The sequence below is a fragment of the Montipora foliosa genome, chromosome 1 (assembly GCF_036669935.1).
Source record: "Montipora foliosa isolate CH-2021 chromosome 1, ASM3666993v2, whole genome shotgun sequence".
In the NCBI taxonomy this organism is placed as follows: Eukaryota; Metazoa; Cnidaria; class Anthozoa; order Scleractinia; family Acroporidae; genus Montipora; species Montipora foliosa.
In genome coordinates this window covers 59,730,394-59,756,887 of record NC_090869.1, presented here as the reverse complement: position 1 = coordinate 59,756,887, position 26,494 = coordinate 59,730,394, and the positions used below count along the sequence as shown (strand labels likewise).

The window sequence follows — 26,494 nt, the reverse complement described above, 5'->3', positions numbered from 1 at the left end:
TTCCGAGATAGATGTGGATGACGAAACACTTGGTGTAACAGAAGACGCTTGACTTTGAGACAACCTGGTTAAAGATGAATCTCTTTGGCTGAAGGACACCGAGTCACTTTTAGACAAGCTTACTAAGCTGGAAACACTTGTGCTTACAGATGGTGAAACTGTTTCGGAGATTCTTGTTGAGGTTGACACAGTTTGGCTGACAGAGTTTGATTCCGAAGTAATGCTTGTTGCAGAGGACACTGTGGAAAACAGAGATTGGGATTTGCTCTGAGACCGGCTAGTAGACAATGACCCACTATGAATGTTGCTTGTTGAAGATGAAGCACTCCGGCTGACAGATTTGGAAGCACTTTGGAAGACACTCGATGACAACGAAATACTTGAGCTCAAAGAAGACGACACACTTTCCGAGATAGATGTGGATGACGAAACACTTGGTGTAACAGAAGACGCTTGACTTTGAGACAACCTGGTTAAAGATGAATCTCTTTGGCTGAAGGACACCGAGTCACTTTTAGACAAGCTTACTGAGCTGGAAACACTTGTGCTTACAGATGGTGAAACTGTTTCGGAGATTCTTGTTGAGGTTGACACAGTTTGGCTGACAGAGTTTGATTCCGAAGTAATGCTTGTTGCAGAGGACACTGTGGAAAACAGAGATTGGGATTTGCTCTGAGACCGGCTAGTAGACAATGACCCACTATGAATGTTGCTTGTTGAAGATGAAGCACTCCGGCTGACAGATTTGGAAGCACTTTGGAAGACACTCGATGACAACGAAATACTTGAGCTCAAAGAAGACGACACACTTTCCGAGATAGATGTGGATGACGAAACACTTGGTGTGACAGAAGACGCTTGACTTTGAGACAACCTGGTTAAAGATGAATCTCTTTGGCTGAAGGACACCGAGTCACTTTTAGACAAGCTTACTGAGCTGGAAACACTTGTGCTTACAGATGGCGAAACTGTTTCGGAGATTCTTGTTGAGGTTGACACAGTTTGGCTGACAGAGTTTGATTCCGAAGTAATGCTTCTTGCAGAGGACACTGTGGAAAACAGAGATTGGGATTTGCTCTGAGACCGGCTAGTAGACAATGACCCACTATGAATGTTGCTTGTTGAAGATGAAGCACTCCGGCTGACAGATTTGGAAGCACTTTGGAAGACACTCGATGACAACGAAATACTTGAGCTCAAAGAAGACGACACACTTTCCGAGATAGATGTGGATGACGAAACACTTGGTGTAACAGAAGACGCTTGACTTTGAGACAACCTGGTTAAAGATGAATCTCTTTGGCTGAAGGACACCGAGTCACTTTTAGACAAGCTTACTGAGCTGGAAACACTTGTGCTTACAGATGGTGAAACTGTTTCGGAGATTCTTGTTGAGGTTGACACAGTTTGGCTGACAGAGTTTGATTCCGAAGTAATGCTTGTTGCAGAGGACACTGTGGAAAACAGAGATTGGGATTTGCTCTGAGACCGGCTAGTAGACAATGACCCACTATGAATGTTGCTTGTTGAAGATGAAGCACTCCGGCTGACAGATTTGGAAGCACTTTGGAAGACACTCGATGACAACGAAATACTTGAGCTCAAAGAAGACGACACACTTTCCGAGATAGATGTGGATGACAAAACACTTGGTGTGATAGAAGACGCTTGACTTTGAGACAACCTGGTTAAAGATGAATCTCTTTGGCTGAAGGACACCGAGTCACTTTTAGACAAGCTTACTGAGCTGGAAACACTTGTGCTTACAGATGGTGAAACTGTTTCGGAGATTCTTGTTGAGGTTGACACAGTTTGGCTGACAGAGTTTGATTCCGAAGTAATGCTTGTTGCAGAGGACACTGTGGAAAACAGAGATTGGGATTTGCTCTGAGACCGGCTAGTAGACAATGACCCACTATGAATGTTGCTTGTTGAAGATGAAGCACTCCGGCTGACAGATTTGGAAGCACTTTGGAAGACACTCGATGACAACGAAATACTTGAGCTCAAAGAAGACGACACACTTTCCGAGATAGATGTGGATGACGAAACACTTGGTGTGACAGAAGACGCTTGACTTTGAGACAACCTGGTTAAAGATGAATCTCTTTGGCTGAAGGACACCGAGTCACTTTTAGACAAGCTTACTGAGCTGGAAACACTTGTGCTTACAGATGGTGAAACTGTTTCGGAGATTCTTGTTGAGGTTGACACAGTTTGGCTGACAGAGTTTGATTCCGAAGTAATGCTTCTTGCAGAGGACACTGTGGAAAACAGAGATTGGGATTTGCTCTGAGACCGGCTAGTAGACAATGACCCACTATGAATGTTGCTTGTTGAAGATGAAGCACTCCGGCTGACAGATTTGGAAGCACTTTGGAAGACACTCGATGACAACGAAATACTTGAGCTCAAAGAAGACGACACACTTTCCGAGATAGATGTGGATGACGAAACACTTGGTGTAACAGAAGACGCTTGACTTTGAGACAACCTGGTTAAAGATGAATCTCTTTGGCTGAAGGACACCGAGTCACTTTTAGACAAGCTTACTGAGCTGGAAACACTTGTGCTTACAGATGGTGAAACTGTTTCGGAGATTCTTGTTGAGGTTGACACAGTTTGGCTGACAGAGTTTGATTCCGAAGTAATGCTTGTTGCAGAGGACACTGTGGAAAACAGAGATTGGGATTTGCTCTGAGACCGGCTAGTAGACAATGACCCACTATGAATGTTGCTTGTTGAAGATGAAGCACTCCGGCTGACAGATTTGGAAGCACTTTGGAAGACACTCGATGACAACGAAATACTTGAGCTCAAAGAAGACGACACACTTTCCGAGATAGATGTGGATGACGAAACACTTGGTGTGACAGAAGACGCTTGACTTTGAGACAACCTGGTTAAAGATGAATCTCTTTGGCTGAAGGACACCGAGTCACTTTTAGACAAGCTTACTGAGCTGGAAACACTTGTGCTTACAGATGGTGAAACTGTTTCGGAGATTCTTGTTGAGGTTGACACAGTTTGGCTGACAGAGTTTGATTCCGAAGTAATGCTTCTTGCAGAGGACACTGTGGAAAACAGAGATTGGGATTTGCTCTGAGACCGGCTAGTAGACAATGACCCACTATGAATGTTGCTTGTTGAAGATGAAGCACTCCGGCTGACAGATTTGGAAGCACTTTGGAAGACACTCGATGACAACGAAATACTTGAGCTCAAAGAAGACGACACACTTTCCGAGATAGATGTGGATGACGAAACACTTGGTGTGACAGAAGACGCTTGACTTTGAGACAACCTGGTTAAAGATGAATCTCTTTGGCTGAAGGACACCGAGTCACTTTTAGACAAGCTTACTGAGCTGGAAACACTTGTGCTTACAGATGGTGAAACTGTTTCGGAGATTCTTGTTGAGGTTGACACAGTTTGGCTGACAGAGTTTGATTCCGAAGTAATGCTTGTTGCAGAGGACACTGTGGAAAACAGAGATTGGGATTTGCTCTGAGACCGGCTAGTAGACAATGACCCACTATGAATGTTGCTTGTTGAAGATGAAGCACTCCGGCTGACAGATTTGGAAGCACTTTGGAAGACACTCGATGACAACGAAATACTTGAGCTCAAAGAAGACGACACACTTTCCGAGATAGATGTGGATGACGAAACACTTGGTGTGACAGAAGACGCTTGACTTTGAGACAACCTGGTTAAAGATGAATCTCTTTGGCTGAAGGACACCGAGTCACTTTTAGACAAGCTTACTGAGCTGGAAACACTTGTGCTTACAGATGGTGAAACTGTTTCGGAGATTCTTGTTGAGGTTGACACAGTTTGGCTGACAGAGTTTGATTCCGAAGTAATGCTTCTTGCAGAGGACACTGTGGAAAACAGAGATTGGGATTTGCTCTGAGACCGGCTAGTAGACAATGACCCACTATGAATGTTGCTTGTTGAAGATGAAGCACTCCGGCTGACAGATTTGGAAGCACTTTGGAAGACACTCGATGACAACGAAATACTTGAGCTCAAAGAAGACGACACACTTTCCGAGATAGATGTGGATGACGAAACACTTGGTGTGACAGAAGACGCTTGACTTTGAGACAACCTGGTTAAAGATGAATCTCTTTGGCTGAAGGACACCGAGTCACTTTTAGACAAGCTTACTGAGCTGGAAACACTTGTGCTTACAGATGGTGAAACTGTTTCGGAGATTCTTGTTGAGGTTGACACAGTTTGGCTGACAGAGTTTGATTCCGAAGTAATGCTTCTTGCAGAGGACACTGTGGAAAACAGAGATTGGGATTTGCTCTGAGACCGGCTAGTAGACAATGACCCACTATGAATGTTGCTTGTTGAAGATGAAGCACTCCGGCTGACAGATTTGGAAGCACTTTGGAAGACACTCGATGACAACGAAATACTTGAGCTCAAAGAAGACGACACACTTTCCGAGATAGATGTGGATGACGAAACACTTGGTGTGACAGAAGACGCTTGACTTTGAGACAACCTGGTTAAAGATGAATCTCTTTGGCTGAAGGACACCGAGTCACTTTTAGACAAGCTTACTGAGCTGGAAACACTTGTGCTTACAGATGGTGAAACTGTTTCGGAGATTCTTGTTGAGGTTGACACAGTTTGGCTGACAGAGTTTGATTCCGAAGTAATGCTTCTTGCAGAGGACACTGTGGAAAACAGAGATTGGGATTTGCTCTGAGACCGGCTAGTAGACAATGACCCACTATGAATGTTGCTTGTTGAAGATGAAGCACTCCGGCTGACAGATTTGGAAGCACTTTGGAAGACACTCGATGACAACGAAATACTTGAGCTCAAAGAAGACGACACACTTTCCGAGATAGATGTGGATGACGAAACACTTGGTGTGACAGAAGACGCTTGACTTTGAGACAACCTGGTTAAAGATGAATCTCTTTGGCTGAAGGACACCGAGTCACTTTTAGACAAGCTTACTGAGCTGGAAACACTTGTGCTTACAGATGGTGAAACTGTTTCGGAGATTCTTGTTGAGGTTGACACAGTTTGGCTGACAGAGTTTGATTCCGAAGTAATGCTTGTTGCAGAGGACACTGTGGAAAACAGAGATTGGGATTTGCTCTGAGACCGGCTAGTAGACAATGACCCACTATGAATGTTGCTTGTTGAAGATGAAGCACTCCGGCTGACAGATTTGGAAGCACTTTGGAAGACACTCGATGACAACGAAATACTTGAGCTCAAAGAAGACGACACACTTTCCGAGATAGATGTGGATGACGAAACACTTGGTGTGACAGAAGACGCTTGACTTTGAGACAACCTGGTTAAAGATGAATCTCTTTGGCTGAAGGACACCGAGTCACTTTTAGACAAGCTTACTGAGCTGGAAACACTTGTGCTTACAGATGGTGAAACTGTTTCGGAGATTCTTGTTGAGGTTGACACAGTTTGGCTGACAGAGTTTGATTCCGAAGTAATGCTTGTTGCAGAGGACACTGTGGAAAACAGAGATTGGGATTTGCTCTGAGACCGGCTAGTAGACAATGACCCACTATGAATGTTGCTTGTTGAAGATGAAGCACTCCGGCTGACAGATTTGGAAGCACTTTGGAAGACACTCGATGACAACGAAATACTTGAGCTCAAAGAAGACGACACACTTTCCGAGATAGATGTGGATGACGAAACACTTGGTGTGACAGAAGACGCTTGACTTTGAGACAACCTGGTTAAAGATGAATCTCTTTGGCTGAAGGACACCGAGTCACTTTTAGACAAGCTTACTGAGCTGGAAACACTTGTGCTTACAGATGGTGAAACTGTTTCGGAGATTCTTGTTGAGGTTGACACAGTTTGGCTGACAGAGTTTGATTCCGAAGTAATGCTTGTTGCAGAGGACACTGTGGAAAACAGAGATTGGGATTTGCTCTGAGACCGGCTAGTAGACAATGACCCACTATGAATGTTGCTTGTTGAAGATGAAGCACTCCGGCTGACAGATTTGGAAGCACTTTGGAAGACACTCGATGACAACGAAATACTTGAGCTCAAAGAAGACGACACACTTTCCGAGATAGATGTGGATGACGAAACACTTGGTGTGACAGAAGACGCTTGACTTTGAGACAACCTGGTTAAAGATGAATCTCTTTGGCTGAAGGACACCGAGTCACTTTTAGACAAGCTTACTGAGCTGGAAACACTTGTGCTTACAGATGGTGAAACTGTTTCGGAGATTCTTGTTGAGGTTGACACAGTTTGGCTGACAGAGTTTGATTCCGAAGTAATGCTTGTTGCAGAGGACACTGTGGAAAACAGAGATTGGGATTTGCTCTGAGACCGGCTAGTAGACAATGACCCACTATGAATGTTGCTTGTTGAAGATGAAGCACTCCGGCTGACAGATTTGGAAGCACTTTGGAAGACACTCGATGACAACGAAATACTTGAGCTCAAAGAAGACGACACACTTTCCGAGATAGATGTGGATGACGAAACACTTGGTGTGACAGAAGACGCTTGACTTTGAGACAACCTGGTTAAAGATGAATCTCTTTGGCTGAAGGACACCGAGTCACTTTTAGACAAGCTTACTGAGCTGGAAACACTTGTGCTTACAGATGGTGAAACTGTTTCGGAGATTCTTGTTGAGGTTGACACAGTTTGGCTGACAGAGTTTGATTCCGAAGTAATGCTTGTTGCAGAGGACACTGTGGAAAACAGAGATTGGGATTTGCTCTGAGACCGGCTAGTAGACAATGACCCACTATGAATGTTGCTTGTTGAAGATGAAGCACTCCGGCTGACAGATTTGGAAGCACTTTGGAAGACACTCGATGACAACGAAATACTTGAGCTCAAAGAAGACGACACACTTTCCGAGATAGATGTGGATGACGAAACACTTGGTGTGACAGAAGACGCTTGACTTTGAGACAACCTGGTTAAAGATGAATCTCTTTGGCTGAAGGACACCGAGTCACTTTTAGACAAGCTTACTGAGCTGGAAACACTTGTGCTTACAGATGGTGAAACTGTTTCGGAGATTCTTGTTGAGGTTGACACAGTTTGGCTGACAGAGTTTGATTCCGAAGTAATGCTTGTTGCAGAGGACACTGTGGAAAACAGAGATTGGGATTTGCTCTGAGACCGGCTAGTAGACAATGACCCACTATGAATGTTGCTTGTTGAAGATGAAGCACTCCGGCTGACAGATTTGGAAGCACTTTGGAAGACACTCGATGACAACGAAATACTTGAGCTCAAAGAAGACGACACACTTTCCGAGATAGATGTGGATGACGAAACACTTGGTGTGACAGAAGACGCTTGACTTTGAGACAACCTGGTTAAAGATGAATCTCTTTGGCTGAAGGACACCGAGTCACTTTTAGACAAGCTTACTGAGCTGGAAACACTTGTGCTTACAGATGGTGAAACTGTTTCGGAGATTCTTGTTGAGGTTGACACAGTTTGGCTGACAGAGTTTGATTCCGAAGTAATGCTTCTTGCAGAGGACACTGTGGAAAACAGAGATTGGGATTTGCTCTGAGACCGGCTAGTAGACAATGACCCACTATGAATGTTGCTTGTTGAAGATGAAGCACTCCGGCTGACAGATTTGGAAGCACTTTGGAAGACACTCGATGACAACGAAATACTTGAGCTCAAAGAAGACGACACACTTTCCGAGATAGATGTGGATGACGAAACACTTGGTGTGACAGAAGACGCTTGACTTTGAGACAACCTGGTTAAAGATGAATCTCTTTGGCTGAAGGACACCGAGTCACTTTTAGACAAGCTTACTGAGCTGGAAACACTTGTGCTTACAGATGGTGAAACTGTTTCGGAGATTCTTGTTGAGGTTGACACAGTTTGGCTGACAGAGTTTGATTCCGAAGTAATGCTTGTTGCAGAGGACACTGTGGAAAACAGAGATTGGGATTTGCTCTGAGACCGGCTAGTAGACAATGACCCACTATGAATGTTGCTTGTTGAAGATGAAGCACTCCGGCTGACAGATTTGGAAGCACTTTGGAAGACACTCGATGACAACGAAATACTTGAGCTCAAAGAAGACGACACACTTTCCGAGATAGATGTGGATGACGAAACACTTGGTGTGACAGAAGACGCTTGACTTTGAGACAACCTGGTTAAAGATGAATCTCTTTGGCTGAAGGACACCGAGTCACTTTTAGACAAGCTTACTGAGCTGGAAACACTTGTGCTTACAGATGGTGAAACTGTTTCGGAGATTCTTGTTGAGGTTGACACAGTTTGGCTGACAGAGTTTGATTCCGAAGTAATGCTTCTTGCAGAGGACACTGTGGAAAACAGAGATTGGGATTTGCTCTGAGACCGGCTAGTAGACAATGACCCACTATGAATGTTGCTTGTTGAAGATGAAGCACTCCGGCTGACAGATTTGGAAGCACTTTGGAAGACACTCGATGACAACGAAATACTTGAGCTCAAAGAAGACGACACACTTTCCGAGATAGATGTGGATGACGAAACACTTGGTGTGACAGAAGACGCTTGACTTTGAGACAACCTGGTTAAAGATGAATCTCTTTGGCTGAAGGACACCGAGTCACTTTTAGACAAGCTTACTGAGCTGGAAACACTTGTGCTTACAGATGGTGAAACTGTTTCGGAGATTCTTGTTGAGGTTGACACAGTTTGGCTGACAGAGTTTGATTCCGAAGTAATGCTTGTTGCAGAGGACACTGTGGAAAACAGAGATTGGGATTTGCTCTGAGACCGGCTAGTAGACAATGACCCACTATGAATGTTGCTTGTTGAAGATGAAGCACTCCGGCTGACAGATTTGGAAGCACTTTGGAAGACACTCGATGACAACGAAATACTTGAGCTCAAAGAAGACGACACACTTTCCGAGATAGATGTGGATGACGAAACACTTGGTGTGACAGAAGACGCTTGACTTTGAGACAACCTGGTTAAAGATGAATCTCTTTGGCTGAAGGACACCGAGTCACTTTTAGACAAGCTTACTGAGCTGGAAACACTTGTGCTTACAGATGGTGAAACTGTTTCGGAGATTCTTGTTGAGGTTGACACAGTTTGGCTGACAGAGTTTGATTCCGAAGTAATGCTTCTTGCAGAGGACACTGTGGAAAACAGAGATTGGGATTTGCTCTGAGACCGGCTAGTAGACAATGACCCACTATGAATGTTGCTTGTTGAAGATGAAGCACTCCGGCTGACAGATTTGGAAGCACTTTGGAAGACACTCGATGACAACGAAATACTTGAGCTCAAAGAAGACGACACACTTTCCGAGATAGATGTGGATGACGAAACACTTGGTGTGACAGAAGACGCTTGACTTTGAGACAACCTGGTTAAAGATGAATCTCTTTGGCTGAAGGACACCGAGTCACTTTTAGACAAGCTTACTGAGCTGGAAACACTTGTGCTTACAGATGGTGAAACTGTTTCGGAGATTCTTGTTGAGGTTGACACAGTTTGGCTGACAGAGTTTGATTCCGAAGTAATGCTTGTTGCAGAGGACACTGTGGAAAACAGAGATTGGGATTTGCTCTGAGACCGGCTAGTAGACAATGACCCACTATGAATGTTGCTTGTTGAAGATGAAGCACTCCGGCTGACAGATTTGGAAGCACTTTGGAAGACACTCGATGACAACGAAATACTTGAGCTCAAAGAAGACGACACACTTTCCGAGATAGATGTGGATGACGAAACACTTGGTGTGACAGAAGACGCTTGACTTTGAGACAACCTGGTTAAAGATGAATCTCTTTGGCTGAAGGACACCGAGTCACTTTTAGACAAGCTTACTGAGCTGGAAACACTTGTGCTTACAGATGGTGAAACTGTTTCGGAGATTCTTGTTGAGGTTGACACAGTTTGGCTGACAGAGTTTGATTCCGAAGTAATGCTTGTTGCAGAGGACACTGTGGAAAACAGAGATTGGGATTTGCTCTGAGACCGGCTAGTAGACAATGACCCACTATGAATGTTGCTTGTTGAAGATGAAGCACTCCGGCTGACAGATTTGGAAGCACTTTGGAAGACACTCGATGACAACGAAATACTTGAGCTCAAAGAAGACGACACACTTTCCGAGATAGATGTGGATGACGAAACACTTGGTGTGACAGAAGACGCTTGACTTTGAGACAACCTGGTTAAAGATGAATCTCTTTGGCTGAAGGACACCGAGTCACTTTTAGACAAGCTTACTGAGCTGGAAACACTTGTGCTTACAGATGGTGAAACTGTTTCGGAGATTCTTGTTGAGGTTGACACAGTTTGGCTGACAGAGTTTGATTCCGAAGTAATGCTTCTTGCAGAGGACACTGTGGAAAACAGAGATTGGGATTTGCTCTGAGACCGGCTAGTAGACAATGACCCACTATGAATGTTGCTTGTTGAAGATGAAGCACTCCGGCTGACAGATTTGGAAGCACTTTGGAAGACACTCGATGACAACGAAATACTTGAGCTCAAAGAAGACGACACACTTTCCGAGATAGATGTGGATGACGAAACACTTGGTGTGACAGAAGACGCTTGACTTTGAGACAACCTGGTTAAAGATGAATCTCTTTGGCTGAAGGACACCGAGTCACTTTTAGACAAGCTTACTGAGCTGGAAACACTTGTGCTTACAGATGGTGAAACTGTTTCGGAGATTCTTGTTGAGGTTGACACAGTTTGGCTGACAGAGTTTGATTCCGAAGTAATGCTTGTTGCAGAGGACACTGTGGAAAACAGAGATTGGGATTTGCTCTGAGACCGGCTAGTAGACAATGACCCACTATGAATGTTGCTTGTTGAAGATGAAGCACTCCGGCTGACAGATTTGGAAGCACTTTGGAAGACACTCGATGACAACGAAATACTTGAGCTCAAAGAAGACGACACACTTTCCGAGATAGATGTGGATGACGAAACACTTGGTGTGACAGAAGACGCTTGACTTTGAGACAACCTGGTTAAAGATGAATCTCTTTGGCTGAAGGACACCGAGTCACTTTTAGACAAGCTTACTGAGCTGGAAACACTTGTGCTTACAGATGGTGAAACTGTTTCGGAGATTCTTGTTGAGGTTGACACAGTTTGGCTGACAGAGTTTGATTCCGAAGTAATGCTTCTTGCAGAGGACACTGTGGAAAACAGAGATTGGGATTTGCTCTGAGACCGGCTAGTAGACAATGACCCACTATGAATGTTGCTTGTTGAAGATGAAGCACTCCGGCTGACAGATTTGGAAGCACTTTGGAAGACACTCGATGACAACGAAATACTTGAGCTCAAAGAAGACGACACACTTTCCGAGATAGATGTGGATGACGAAACACTTGGTGTGACAGAAGACGCTTGACTTTGAGACAACCTGGTTAAAGATGAATCTCTTTGGCTGAAGGACACCGAGTCACTTTTAGACAAGCTTACTGAGCTGGAAACACTTGTGCTTACAGATGGTGAAACTGTTTCGGAGATTCTTGTTGAGGTTGACACAGTTTGGCTGACAGAGTTTGATTCCGAAGTAATGCTTCTTGCAGAGGACACTGTGGAAAACAGAGATTGGGATTTGCTCTGAGACCGGCTAGTAGACAATGACCCACTATGAATGTTGCTTGTTGAAGATGAAGCACTCCGGCTGACAGATTTGGAAGCACTTTGGAAGACACTCGATGACAACGAAATACTTGAGCTCAAAGAAGACGACACACTTTCCGAGATAGATGTGGATGACGAAACACTTGGTGTGACAGAAGACGCTTGACTTTGAGACAACCTGGTTAAAGATGAATCTCTTTGGCTGAAGGACACCGAGTCACTTTTAGACAAGCTTACTGAGCTGGAAACACTTGTGCTTACAGATGGTGAAACTGTTTCGGAGATTCTTGTTGAGGTTGACACAGTTTGGCTGACAGAGTTTGATTCCGAAGTAATGCTTCTTGCAGAGGACACTGTGGAAAACAGAGATTGGGATTTGCTCTGAGACCGGCTAGTAGACAATGACCCACTATGAATGTTGCTTGTTGAAGATGAAGCACTCCGGCTGACAGATTTGGAAGCACTTTGGAAGACACTCGATGACAACGAAATACTTGAGCTCAAAGAAGACGACACACTTTCCGAGATAGATGTGGATGACGAAACACTTGGTGTGACAGAAGACGCTTGACTTTGAGACAACCTGGTTAAAGATGAATCTCTTTGGCTGAAGGACACCGAGTCACTTTTAGACAAGCTTACTGAGCTGGAAACACTTGTGCTTACAGATGGTGAAACTGTTTCGGAGATTCTTGTTGAGGTTGACACAGTTTGGCTGACAGAGTTTGATTCCGAAGTAATGCTTGTTGCAGAGGACACTGTGGAAAACAGAGATTGGGATTTGCTCTGAGACCGGCTAGTAGACAATGACCCACTATGAATGTTGCTTGTTGAAGATGAAGCACTCCGGCTGACAGATTTGGAAGCACTTTGGAAGACACTCGATGACAACGAAATACTTGAGCTCAAAGAAGACGACACACTTTCCGAGATAGATGTGGATGACGAAACACTTGGTGTGACAGAAGACGCTTGACTTTGAGACAACCTGGTTAAAGATGAATCTCTTTGGCTGAAGGACACCGAGTCACTTTTAGACAAGCTTACTGAGCTGGAAACACTTGTGCTTACAGATGGTGAAACTGTTTCGGAGATTCTTGTTGAGGTTGACACAGTTTGGCTGACAGAGTTTGATTCCGAAGTAATGCTTCTTGCAGAGGACACTGTGGAAAACAGAGATTGGGATTTGCTCTGAGACCGGCTAGTAGACAATGACCCACTATGAATGTTGCTTGTTGAAGATGAAGCACTCCGGCTGACAGATTTGGAAGCACTTTGGAAGACACTCGATGACAACGAAATACTTGAGCTCAAAGAAGACGACACACTTTCCGAGATAGATGTGGATGACGAAACACTTGGTGTGACAGAAGACGCTTGACTTTGAGACAACCTGGTTAAAGATGAATCTCTTTGGCTGAAGGACACCGAGTCACTTTTAGACAAGCTTACTGAGCTGGAAACACTTGTGCTTACAGATGGTGAAACTGTTTCGGAGATTCTTGTTGAGGTTGACACAGTTTGGCTGACAGAGTTTGATTCCGAAGTAATGCTTGTTGCAGAGGACACTGTGGAAAACAGAGATTGGGATTTGCTCTGAGACCGGCTAGTAGACAATGACCCACTATGAATGTTGCTTGTTGAAGATGAAGCACTCCGGCTGACAGATTTGGAAGCACTTTGGAAGACACTCGATGACAACGAAATACTTGAGCTCAAAGAAGACGACACACTTTCCGAGATAGATGTGGATGACGAAACACTTGGTGTGACAGAAGACGCTTGACTTTGAGACAACCTGGTTAAAGATGAATCTCTTTGGCTGAAGGACACCGAGTCACTTTTAGACAAGCTTACTGAGCTGGAAACACTTGTGCTTACAGATGGTGAAACTGTTTCGGAGATTCTTGTTGAGGTTGACACAGTTTGGCTGACAGAGTTTGATTCCGAAGTAATGCTTCTTGCAGAGGACACTGTGGAAAACAGAGATTGGGATTTGCTCTGAGACCGGCTAGTAGACAATGACCCACTATGAATGTTGCTTGTTGAAGATGAAGCACTCCGGCTGACAGATTTGGAAGCACTTTGGAAGACACTCGATGACAACGAAATACTTGAGCTCAAAGAAGACGACACACTTTCCGAGATAGATGTGGATGACGAAACACTTGGTGTGACAGAAGACGCTTGACTTTGAGACAACCTGGTTAAAGATGAATCTCTTTGGCTGAAGGACACCGAGTCACTTTTAGACAAGCTTACTGAGCTGGAAACACTTGTGCTTACAGATGGTGAAACTGTTTCGGAGATTCTTGTTGAGGTTGACACAGTTTGGCTGACAGAGTTTGATTCCGAAGTAATGCTTCTTGCAGAGGACACTGTGGAAAACAGAGATTGGGATTTGCTCTGAGACCGGCTAGTAGACAATGACCCACTATGAATGTTGCTTGTTGAAGATGAAGCACTCCGGCTGACAGATTTGGAAGCACTTTGGAAGACACTCGATGACAACGAAATACTTGAGCTCAAAGAAGACGACACACTTTCCGAGATAGATGTGGATGACGAAACACTTGGTGTGACAGAAGACGCTTGACTTTGAGACAACCTGGTTAAAGATGAATCTCTTTGGCTGAAGGACACCGAGTCACTTTTAGACAAGCTTACTGAGCTGGAAACACTTGTGCTTACAGATGGTGAAACTGTTTCGGAGATTCTTGTTGAGGTTGACACAGTTTGGCTGACAGAGTTTGATTCCGAAGTAATGCTTGTTGCAGAGGACACTGTGGAAAACAGAGATTGGGATTTGCTCTGAGACCGGCTAGTAGACAATGACCCACTATGAATGTTGCTTGTTGAAGATGAAGCACTCCGGCTGACAGATTTGGAAGCACTTTGGAAGACACTCGATGACAACGAAATACTTGAGCTCAAAGAAGACGACACACTTTCCGAGATAGATGTGGATGACGAAACACTTGGTGTGACAGAAGACGCTTGACTTTGAGACAACCTGGTTAAAGATGAATCTCTTTGGCTGAAGGACACCGAGTCACTTTTAGACAAGCTTACTGAGCTGGAAACACTTGTGCTTACAGATGGTGAAACTGTTTCGGAGATTCTTGTTGAGGTTGACACAGTTTGGCTGACAGAGTTTGATTCCGAAGTAATGCTTCTTGCAGAGGACACTGTGGAAAACAGAGATTGGGATTTGCTCTGAGACCGGCTAGTAGACAATGACCCACTATGAATGTTGCTTGTTGAAGATGAAGCACTCCGGCTGACAGATTTGGAAGCACTTTGGAAGACACTCGATGACAACGAAATACTTGAGCTCAAAGAAGACGACACACTTTCCGAGATAGATGTGGATGACGAAACACTTGGTGTGACAGAAGACGCTTGACTTTGAGACAACCTGGTTAAAGATGAATCTCTTTGGCTGAAGGACACCGAGTCACTTTTAGACAAGCTTACTGAGCTGGAAACACTTGTGCTTACAGATGGTGAAACTGTTTCGGAGATTCTTGTTGAGGTTGACACAGTTTGGCTGACAGAGTTTGATTCCGAAGTAATGCTTGTTGCAGAGGACACTGTGGAAAACAGAGATTGGGATTTGCTCTGAGACCGGCTAGTAGACAATGACCCACTATGAATGTTGCTTGTTGAAGATGAAGCACTCCGGCTGACAGATTTGGAAGCACTTTGGAAGACACTCGATGACAACGAAATACTTGAGCTCAAAGAAGACGACACACTTTCCGAGATAGATGTGGATGACGAAACACTTGGTGTGACAGAAGACGCTTGACTTTGAGACAACCTGGTTAAAGATGAATCTCTTTGGCTGAAGGACACCGAGTCACTTTTAGACAAGCTTACTGAGCTGGAAACACTTGTGCTTACAGATGGTGAAACTGTTTCGGAGATTCTTGTTGAGGTTGACACAGTTTGGCTGACAGAGTTTGATTCCGAAGTAATGCTTCTTGCAGAGGACACTGTGGAAAACAGAGATTGGGATTTGCTCTGAGACCGGCTAGTAGACAATGACCCACTATGAATGTTGCTTGTTGAAGATGAAGCACTCCGGCTGACAGATTTGGAAGCACTTTGGAAGACACTCGATGACAACGAAATACTTGAGCTCAAAGAAGACGACACACTTTCCGAGATAGATGTGGATGACGAAACACTTGGTGTGACAGAAGACGCTTGACTTTGAGACAACCTGGTTAAAGATGAATCTCTTTGGCTGAAGGACACCGAGTCACTTTTAGACAAGCTTACTGAGCTGGAAACACTTGTGCTTACAGATGGTGAAACTGTTTCGGAGATTCTTGTTGAGGTTGACACAGTTTGGCTGACAGAGTTTGATTCCGAAGTAATGCTTGTTGCAGAGGACACTGTGGAAAACAGAGATTGGGATTTGCTCTGAGACCGGCTAGTAGACAATGACCCACTATGAATGTTGCTTGTTGAAGATGAAGCACTCCGGCTGACAGATTTGGAAGCACTTTGGAAGACACTCGATGACAACGAAATACTTGAGCTCAAAGAAGACGACACACTTTCCGAGATAGATGTGGATGACGAAACACTTGGTGTGACAGAAGACGCTTGACTTTGAGACAACCTGGTTAAAGATGAATCTCTTTGGCTGAAGGACACCGAGTCACTTTTAGACAAGCTTACTGAGCTGGAAACACTTGTGCTTACAGATGGTGAAACTGTTTCGGAGATTCTTGTTGAGGTTGACACAGTTTGGCTGACAGAGTTTGATTCCGAAGTAATGCTTGTTGCAGAGGACACTGTGGAAAACAGAGATTGGGATTTGCTCTGAGACCGGCTAGTAGACAATGACCCACTATGAATGTTGCTTGTTGAAGATGAAGCACTCCGGCTGACAGATTTGGAAGCACTTTGGAAGACACTCGATGACAACGAAATACTTGAGCTCAAAGAAGACGACACACTTTCCGAGATAGATGTGGATGACGAAACACTTGGTGTGACAGAAGACGCTTGACTTTGAGACAACCTGGTTAAAGATGAATCTCTTTGGCTGAAGGACACCGAGTCACTTTTAGACAAGCTTACTGAGCTGGAAACACTTGTGCTTACAGATGGTGAAACTGTTTCGGAGATTCTTGTTGAGGTTGACACAGTTTGGCTGACAGAGTTTGATTCCGAAGTAATGCTTGTTGCAGAGGACACTGTGGAAAACAGAGATTGGGATTTGCTCTGAGACCGGCTAGTAGACAATGACCCACTATGAATGTTGCTTGTTGAAGATGAAGCACTCCGGCTGACAGATTTGGAAGCACTTTGGAAGACACTCGATGACAACGAAATACTTGAGCTCAAAGAAGACGACACACTTTCCGAGATAGATGTGGATGACGAAACACTTGGTGTGACAGAAGACGCTTGACTTTGAGACAACCTGGTTAAAGATGAATCTCTTTGGCTGAAGGACACCGAGTCACTTTTAGACAAGCTTACTGAGCTGGAAACACTTGTGCTTACAGATGGTGAAACTGTTTCGGAGATTCTTGTTGAGGTTGACACAGTTTGGCTGACAGAGTTTGATTCCGAAGTAATGCTTGTTGCAGAGGACACTGTGGAAAACAGAGATTGGGATTTGCTCTGAGACCGGCTAGTAGACAATGACCCACTATGAATGTTGCTTGTTGAAGATGAAGCACTCCGGCTGACAGATTTGGAAGCACTTTGGAAGACACTCGATGACAACGAAATACTTGAGCTCAAAGAAGACGACACACTTTCCGAGATAGATGTGGATGACGAAACACTTGGTGTGACAGAAGACGCTTGACTTTGAGACAACCTGGTTAAAGATGAATCTCTTTGGCTGAAGGACACCGAGTCACTTTTAGACAAGCTTACTGAGCTGGAAACACTTGTGCTTACAGATGGTGAAACTGTTTCGGAGATTCTTGTTGAGGTTGACACAGTTTGGCTGACAGAGTTTGATTCCGAAGTAATGCTTCTTGCAGAGGACACTGTGGAAAACAGAGATTGGGATTTGCTCTGAGACCGGCTAGTAGACAATGACCCACTATGAATGTTGCTTGTTGAAGATGAAGCACTCCGGCTGACAGATTTGGAAGCACTTTGGAAGACACTCGATGACAACGAAATACTTGAGCTCAAAGAAGACGACACACTTTCCGAGATAGATGTGGATGACGAAACACTTGGTGTGACAGAAGACGCTTGACTTTGAGACAACCTGGTTAAAGATGAATCTCTTTGGCTGAAGGACACCGAGTCACTTTTAGACAAGCTTACTGAGCTGGAAACACTTGTGCTTACAGATGGTGAAACTGTTTCGGAGATTCTTGTTGAGGTTGACACAGTTTGGCTGACAGAGTTTGATTCCGAAGTAATGCTTCTTGCAGAGGACACTGTGGAAAACAGAGATTGGGATTTGCTCTGAGACCGGCTAGTAGACAATGACCCACTATGAATGTTGCTTGTTGAAGATGAAGCACTCCGGCTGACAGATTTGGAAGCACTTTGGAAGACACTCGATGACAACGAAATACTTGAGCTCAAAGAAGACGACACACTTTCCGAGATAGATGTGGATGACGAAACACTTGGTGTGACAGAAGACGCTTGACTTTGAGACAACCTGGTTAAAGATGAATCTCTTTGGCTGAAGGACACCGAGTCACTTTTAGACAAGCTTACTGAGCTGGAAACACTTGTGCTTACAGATGGTGAAACTGTTTCGGAGATTCTTGTTGAGGTTGACACAGTTTGGCTGACAGAGTTTGATTCCGAAGTAATGCTTGTTGCAGAGGACACTGTGGAAAACAGAGATTGGGATTTGCTCTGAGACCGGCTAGTAGACAATGACCCACTATGAATGTTGCTTGTTGAAGATGAAGCACTCCGGCTGACAGATTTGGAAGCACTTTGGAAGACACTCGATGACAACGAAATACTTGAGCTCAAAGAAGACGACACACTTTCCGAGATAGATGTGGATGACGAAACACTTGGTGTAACAGAAGACGCTTGACTTTGAGACAACCTGGTTAAAGATGAATCTCTTTGGCTGAAGGACACCGAGTCACTTTTAGACAAGCTTACTGAGCTGGAAACACTTGTGCTTACAGATGGTGAAACTGTTTCGGAGATTCTTGTTGAGGTTGACACAGTTTGGCTGACAGAGTTTGATTCCGAAGTAATGCTTGTTGCAGAGGACACTGTGGAAAACAGAGATTGGGATTTGCTCTGAGACCGGCTAGTAGACAATGACCCACTATGAATGTTGCTTGTTGAAGATGAAGCACTCCGGCTGACAGATTTGGAAGCACTTTGGAAGACACTCGATGACAACGAAATACTTGAGCTCAAAGAAGACGACACACTTTCCGAGATAGATGTGGATGACGAAACACTTGGTGTGACAGAAGACGCTTGACTTTGAGACAACCTGGTTAAAGATGAATCTCTTTGGCTGAAGGACACCGAGTCACTTTTAGACAAGCTTACTGAGCTGGAAACACTTGTGCTTACAGATGGTGAAACTGTTTCGGAGATTCTTAATGAGGTTGACACAGTTTGGCTGACAGAGTTTGATTCCGAAGTAATGCTTGTTGCAGAGGACACTGTGGAAAACAGAGATTGGGATTTGCTCCGAGACCGGCTAGTAGACAATGACCCACTATGAATGTTGCTTGTTGAAGATGAAGCATTCCGGCTGACAGATTTGGAAGCACTTTGAAAGACACTCGATGACAACGAAATACTTGAGCTCAAAGAAGACGACAGACTTTTCGAGATAGATGTGGATGGCGAAACACTTGGTGTGAGAGAAGACGCTTGACTGTGAGACAACCTGGTTAAAGATGAATCTCTTTGGCTGAGGGACACCGAGTCACTTTTAGACAAGCTTATTGAGCTGGAAACACTTGTGCTTACAGATAATGAAACTGTTTCGGAGATTCTTGTTGAGGTTGACACAGTTTGGCTGACAGAGTTTGATTCCGAAGTAATGCTTGTTGCAGAGGACACTGTGGAAAACAGAGATTGGGATTTGCTCTGAGACCGGCTAGTAGACAATGACCCACTATAAATGTTGCTTGTTGAAGATGAAGCACTCCGGTTGACAGATTTGGAAGCACTTTGGAAGACACTCGATGACAACGAAATACTTGAGCTCAAAGAAGACGACACACTTTCCGAGATAGATGTGGATGGCGAAACACTTGGTGTGACAGAAGACGCTTGACTTTGAGACAACCTGGTTAAAGATGAATCTCTTTGGCTGAAGGACACCGAGTCACTTTTAGACAAGCTTACTGAGCTGGAAACACTTGTGCTTACAGATGGTGAAACTGTTTCGGAGATTATTGTTGAGGTTGACACAGTTTGGCTCACAGAGTTTGATTCCGAAGTAATGCTTGTTGCAGAGGACACTGTGGAAAACAGAGATTGGGATTTGCTCTGAGACCGGCTAGTAGACAATGACCCACTATGAATGTTGCTTGTTGAAGATGAAGCACTCCGGCTGACAGATTTGGAAGCACTTTGGAAGACACTCGATGACAACGAAATACTTGAGCTCAAAGAAGACGACACACTTTCCGAGATAGATGTGGATGACGAAACACTTGGTGTGACAGAAGAGGCTTGACTTTGAGACAACCTGGTTAAAGATGAATCTCTTTGGCTGAAGGACATCGAGTCACTTTTAGACAAGCTTATTGAGCTGGAAACACTTGTGCTTACAGATAATGAAACTGTTTCGGAGATTCTTGTTGAGGTTGACACAGTTTGGCTGACAGAGTTTGATTCCGAAGTAATGCTTGTTGCAGTGGACACTGTGGAAAACAGAGATTGGGATTTTCTCTGAGACCGGCTAGTAGACAATGACCCACTATGAATGTTGCTTGTTGAAGATGAAGCACTCCGGCTGACAGATTTGGAAGCACTTTGGAAGACACTCGATGACAACGAAATACTTGAGCTCAAAGAAGACGACACGCTTTCCCAGATAGATGTGGATGACGAAACACTTGGTGTGACAGAAGACGCTTGGCTTTGAGACAACCTGGTTAAAGATGAATCTCTTTGGCTGAAGGACACCGAGTCACTTTTAGACAAGCTTATTGAGCTGGAAACACTTGTGCTTACAGATGGTGAAACTGTTTCGGAGATTCTTGTTGAGGTTGACACAGTTTTGCTGACAGAGTTTGATTCCGAAGTAATGCTTGTTGCAGAGGACACTGTGGAAAACAGAGATTGGGATTTGCTCTGAGACCGGCTAGTAGACAATGACCCACTATGAATGTTGCTTGTTGAAGATGAAGCACTCCGGCTGACAGATTTGGAAGCACTTTGGAAGACACTCGATGACAACGAAATACTTGAGCTCAAAGAAGACGACACACTTTCCGAGATAGATGTGGATGACGAAACACTTGGTGTGACAGAAGACGCTTGACTTTGAGACAACCTGGTTAAAGATGAATCTCTTTGGCTGAAGGACACCGAGTCACTTTTAGACAAGCTTACTGAGAAGGAAACACTTGTGCTTACAGATGGTGAAACTGTTTCGGAGATTATTGTTGAGGTTGACACAGTTTGGCTCACAGAGTTTGATTCCGAAGTAATGCTTGTTGCAGAGGACACTGTGGAAAACAGAGATTGGGATTTGCTCTGAGACCGGCTAGTAGACAATGACCCACTATGAATGTTGCTTGTTGAAGATGAAGCACTCCGGCTGACAGATTTGGAAGCACTTTGGAAGACACTCGATGACAACGAAATACTTGAGCTCAAAGAAGACGACACACTTTCCGAGATAGATGTGGATGACGAAACACTTGGTGTAACAGAAGACGCTTGACTTTGAGACAACCTGGTTAAAGATGAATCTCTTTGGCTGAAGGACACCGAGTCACTTTTAGACAAGCTTACTGAGAAGGAAACACTTGTGCTTACAGATGGTGAAACTGTTTCGGAGATTCTTGTTGAGGTTGACACAGTTTGGCTGACAGAGTTTGATTCCGAAGTAATGCTTGTTGCAGAGGACACTGTGGAAAACAGAGATTGGGATTTGCTCTGAAACCGGCTAGTAGACAATGACCCACTATGAATGTTGCTTGTTGAAGATGAAGCACTCCGGCTGACAGATTTGGAAACACTTTGGAAGACACTCGATGACAACGAAATACTTGAGCTCAAAGAAGACGACACACTTTCCGAGATAGATGTGGATGACGAAACACTTGGTGTGACAGAAGACGCTTGACTTTGAGACAACCTGGTTAATGATGAATCTCTTTGGCTGAAGGACATCGAGTCACTTTTAGACAAGCTTATTGAGCTGGAAACACTTGTGCTTACAGATGGTGAAACTGTTTCGGAGATTCTTGTTGAGGTTGACACAGTTTGGCTGACAGAGTTTGATTCCGAAGTAATGCTTGTTGCAGTGGACACTGTGGAAAACAGAGATTGGGATTTGCTCTGAGACCGGCTAGTAGACAATGACCCACTATGAATGTTGCTTGTTGAAGATGAAGCACTCCGGCTGACAGATTTAAAAGCACTTTGGAAGACACTCGATGACAACGAAATACTTGAGCTCAAAGAAGACGACACACTTTCCGAGATAGATGTGGATGACGAAACACTTGGTGTGACAGAAGACGCTTGGCTTTGAGACAACCTGGTTAAAGATGAATCTCTTTGGCTGAAGGACACCGAGTCACTTTTAGACAAGCTTATTGAGCTGGAAACACTTGTGCTTAAAGATGGTGAAACTGTTTCGGAGATTCTTGTTGAGGTTGACACAGTTTTGCTGACAGAGTTTGATTCCGAAGTAATGCTTGTTGCAGAGGACACTGTGGAAAACAGAGATTGGGATTTGCTCTGAGACCGGCTAGTAGACAATGACCCACTATGAATGTTGCTTGTTGAAGATGAAGCACTCCGGCTGACAGATTTGGAAGCACTTTGGAAGACACTCGATGACAACGAAATACTTGAGCTCAAAGAAGACGACACACTTTCCGAGATAGATGTGAATGACGAAACACTTGGTGTGACAGAAGACGCTTGACTTTGAGACAACCTGGTTAAAGATGAATCTCTTTGGCTGAAGGACACCGAGTCACTTTTAGACAAGCTTACTGAGCTGGAAACACTTGTGCTTACAGATGGTGAAACTGTTTCGGAGATTCTTGTTGAGGTTGACACAGTTTGGCTGACAGAGTTTGATTCCGAAGTAATGCTTGTTGCAGAGGACACTGTGGAAAACAGAGATTGGGATTTGCTCTGAGACCGGCTAGTAGACAATGACCCACTATGAATGTTGCTTGTTGAAGATGAAGCCCTCCGGCTGACAGATTTGGAAGCACTTTGGAAGACACTCGATGACAACGAAATACTTGAGCTCAAAGAAGACGACACACTTTCCGAGATAGATGTGGATGACGAAACACTTGGTGTGAAAGAAGACGCTTGACTTTGAGACAACCTGGTTAAAGATGAACCTCTTTGGCTGAAGGACACCGAGGCACTTTTAGAAAAGCTTACTGAGCTGGAAACACTTGTGCTTACAGATGGTGAAACTGTTTCGGAGATTCTTGTTGAGGGTGACACAGTTTGGCTGACAGAGTTTAATTCAGAAGTAATGCTTGTTGCAGAGGACACTGTGGAAAACAGAGATTGGGATTTGCTCTGAGACCGGCTAGTAGACAATGACCCACTATGAATGTTGCGTGTTGAAGATGAAGCACTCCGGCTGACAGATTTGGAAGCACTTTGGAAGACACTCGATGACAACGAAATACTTGAGCTCAAAGAAGACGACACACTTTCCGAGATAGATGTGGATGACGAAACACTTGGTGTGACAGAAGACGCTTGACTTTGAGACAACCTGGTTAAAGATGAATCTCTTTGGCTGAAGGACACCGAGGCACTTTTAGACAAGCTTACTGAGCTGGAAACACTTGTGCTTACAGATGGTGAAACTGTTTCGGAGATTCTTGTTGAGGTTGACACAGTTTGGCTGACAGAGTTTGATTCCGAAGTAATGCTTGTTGCAGAGGACACTGTGGAAAACAGAGATTGGGATTTGCTCTGAGACCGGCTAGTAGACAATGACCCACTATGAATGTTGCTTGTTGAAGATGAAGCACTCCGGCTGACAGATTTGGAAGCACTTTGGAAGACACTCGATGACAACGAAATACTTGAGCTCAAAGAAGACGACACACTTTCCGAGATAGATGTGGATGACGAAACACTTGGTGTGACAGAAGACGCTTGACTTTGAGACAACCTGGTTAAAGATGAATCTCTTTGGCTGAAGGACACCGAGTCACTTTTAGACAAGCTTACTGAGCTGGAAACCCTTGTGCTTACAGATGGTGAAACTGTTTCGGAGATTCTTGTTGAGGTTGACACAGTTTGGCTGACAGAGTTTGATTCCGAAGTAATGCTTGTTGCAGATGACACTGTGGAAAACAGAGATTGGGATTTGCTCTGAGACCGGCTAGTAGACAATGACCCACTATGAATGTTGCTTGTTGAAGATGAAGCACTCCGGCTGACAGATTTGGAAGCACTTTGGAAGACACTCGATGACAACGAAATACTTGAGCTCAAAGAAGACGACACACTTTCCGAGATAGATGTGGATGACGAAACACTTGGTGTGACAGAAGACGCTTGACTTTGAGACAACCTGGTTAAAGATGAATCTCTTTGGCTCAAGGACACCGAGTCACTTTTAGACAAGCTTACTGAGCTGGAAACACTTGTGCTTACAGATGGTGAAACTGTTTCGGAGATTCTTGTTGAGGTTGACACAGTTTGGCTGACAGAGTTTGATTCCGAAGTAATGCTTGTTGCAGATGACACTGTGGAAAACAGACATTGGGATTTGCTCTGAGACCGGCTAGTAGACAATGACCCACTATGAATGTTGCTTGTTGAAGATGAAACCCTCCGGCTGACAGATTTGGAAGCACTTTGGAAGACACTCGATGACAACGAAATACTTGAGCTCAAAGAAGACGACAAACTTTCCGAGATAGATGTGGATGACGAAACACTTGGTGTGACAGAAGACGCTTGACTTTGAGACAACCTGGTTAAAGATGAATCTCTTTGGCTGAAGGACACCGAGGCACTTTTAGACAAGCTTACTGAGCTGGAAACACTTGTGCTTACAGATGGTGAAACTGTTTCGGAGATTCTTGTTGAGGTTGACACAGTTTGGCTGACAGAGTTTAATTTTGAAGTAATGCTTGTTGCAGAGGACACTGTGGAAAACACAGATTGGGATTTGTTCTGAGATTGGCTAGCAGACAAGGACCCACTATGAATGTTGCTTGTGGAAGATGAAGTACTCCGGCTGACAGATTTGGAAGCACTTTGGAAAACACTCGATGACAACGAAATACTTGAGCTCAAAGAAGACGACACACTTTCCGAGATAGATGTGGATGACGAAACACTTGGTGTGACAGAAGACGCTTGACTTTGAGACAACCTGGTTAAAGATGAATCTCTTTGGCTGAAGGACACCGAGGCACTTTTAGACAAGCTTACTGAGCTGGAAACACTTGTGCTTACAGATGGTGAAACTGTTTCGGAGATTCTTGTTGAGGTTGACACAGTTTGGCTGACAGACTTTAATTTTGAAGTAATGCTTGTTGCAGAGGACACTGTGGAAAACATAGATTGGGATTTGTTCTGAGATTGGCTAGCAGACAAGGACCCACTATGAATGTTGCTTGTTGAAGATGAAGCACTCCGGCTGACAGATTTGGAAGCACTTTGGAAGACACTCGATGACAACGAAATACTTGAGCTCAAAGAAGACGACACACTTTCCGAGATAGATGTGGATGACGAAACACTTGTTGTGACAGAAGACGCTTGACTTTGAGACAACCTGGTTAAAGATGAATCTCTTTGGCTCAAGGACACCGAGTCACTTTTAGACAAGCTTACTGAGCTGGAAACACTTGTGCTTACAGATGGTGAAACTGTTTCGGAGATTCTTGTTGAGGTTGACACAGTTTGGCTGACAGAGTTTGATTTTGAAGTAATGCTTGTTGCAGAGGACACTGTGGAAAACATAGATTGGGATTTGTTCTGAGATCGGCTAGCAGACAAGGACCCTTTATGAATGTTGCTTGTTGAAGATGAAGCACTCCGGCTGACAGATTTGGAAGCACTTTGGAAGACACTCGATGACAACGAAATACTTGAGCTGAAAGAAGACGACACACTTTCCGAGATAGATGTGGATGACGAAACACTTGGTGTGACAGAAGACGCTTGACTTTGAGACAACCTGGTTAAAGATGAATCTCTTTGGCTGAAGGACACCGAGTCACTTTTAGACAAGCTTACTGACCTGGAAACACTTGTGCTTACAGATGGTGAAACTGTTTCGGAGATTCTTGTTGAGGCTGACACAGTTTGGCTGACAGCGTTTGATTCCGAAGTAATGCTTGTTGCAGAGGACACTGTGGAAAACAGAGATTGGGATTTGCTCTGAGACCGGCTAGTAGACCATGACCCACTATAAATGTTGCGTGTTGAAGATGAAGCACTCCGGATGACAGATTTGGAAGCACTTTGGAAGACACTCGATGAACACGAAATACTTAAGCTCAAAGAAGACGACACACTTTCCGAGATAGATGTGGATGACGAAACACTTGGTGTGACAGAAGATGCTTGACTTTGAGACAACCTGGTTAAAGATGAATGTCTTTGGCTGAAGGACACCAAGTCACTTTTAGACAAGCTTACTGAGCTGGAAACACTTGTGCTTACAGATGGTGAAACTGTTTCGGAG

The 26,494-nt window shown here is 44.3% G+C and overlaps 1 protein-coding gene across 1 annotated transcript in view; it reads right to left on the bottom strand.

Moving 5' to 3' along the window:
- Positions 1-26,494, bottom strand: part of LOC137971914 (serine-rich adhesin for platelets-like) — a 56,709-nt gene that overhangs the window by 10,458 nt on the left and 19,757 nt on the right. Inside the window, exons 2-3 of the mRNA XM_068818656.1 lie at positions 5,374-5,427; positions 3,841-3,885 (exon numbers count right to left, since the gene is read on the bottom strand). Of these exons, the coding sequence (XP_068674757.1) occupies positions 3,841-3,885; positions 5,374-5,427 (99 nt within the window). The remainder of the gene's footprint in view (positions 1-3,840; positions 3,886-5,373; positions 5,428-26,494) is intronic.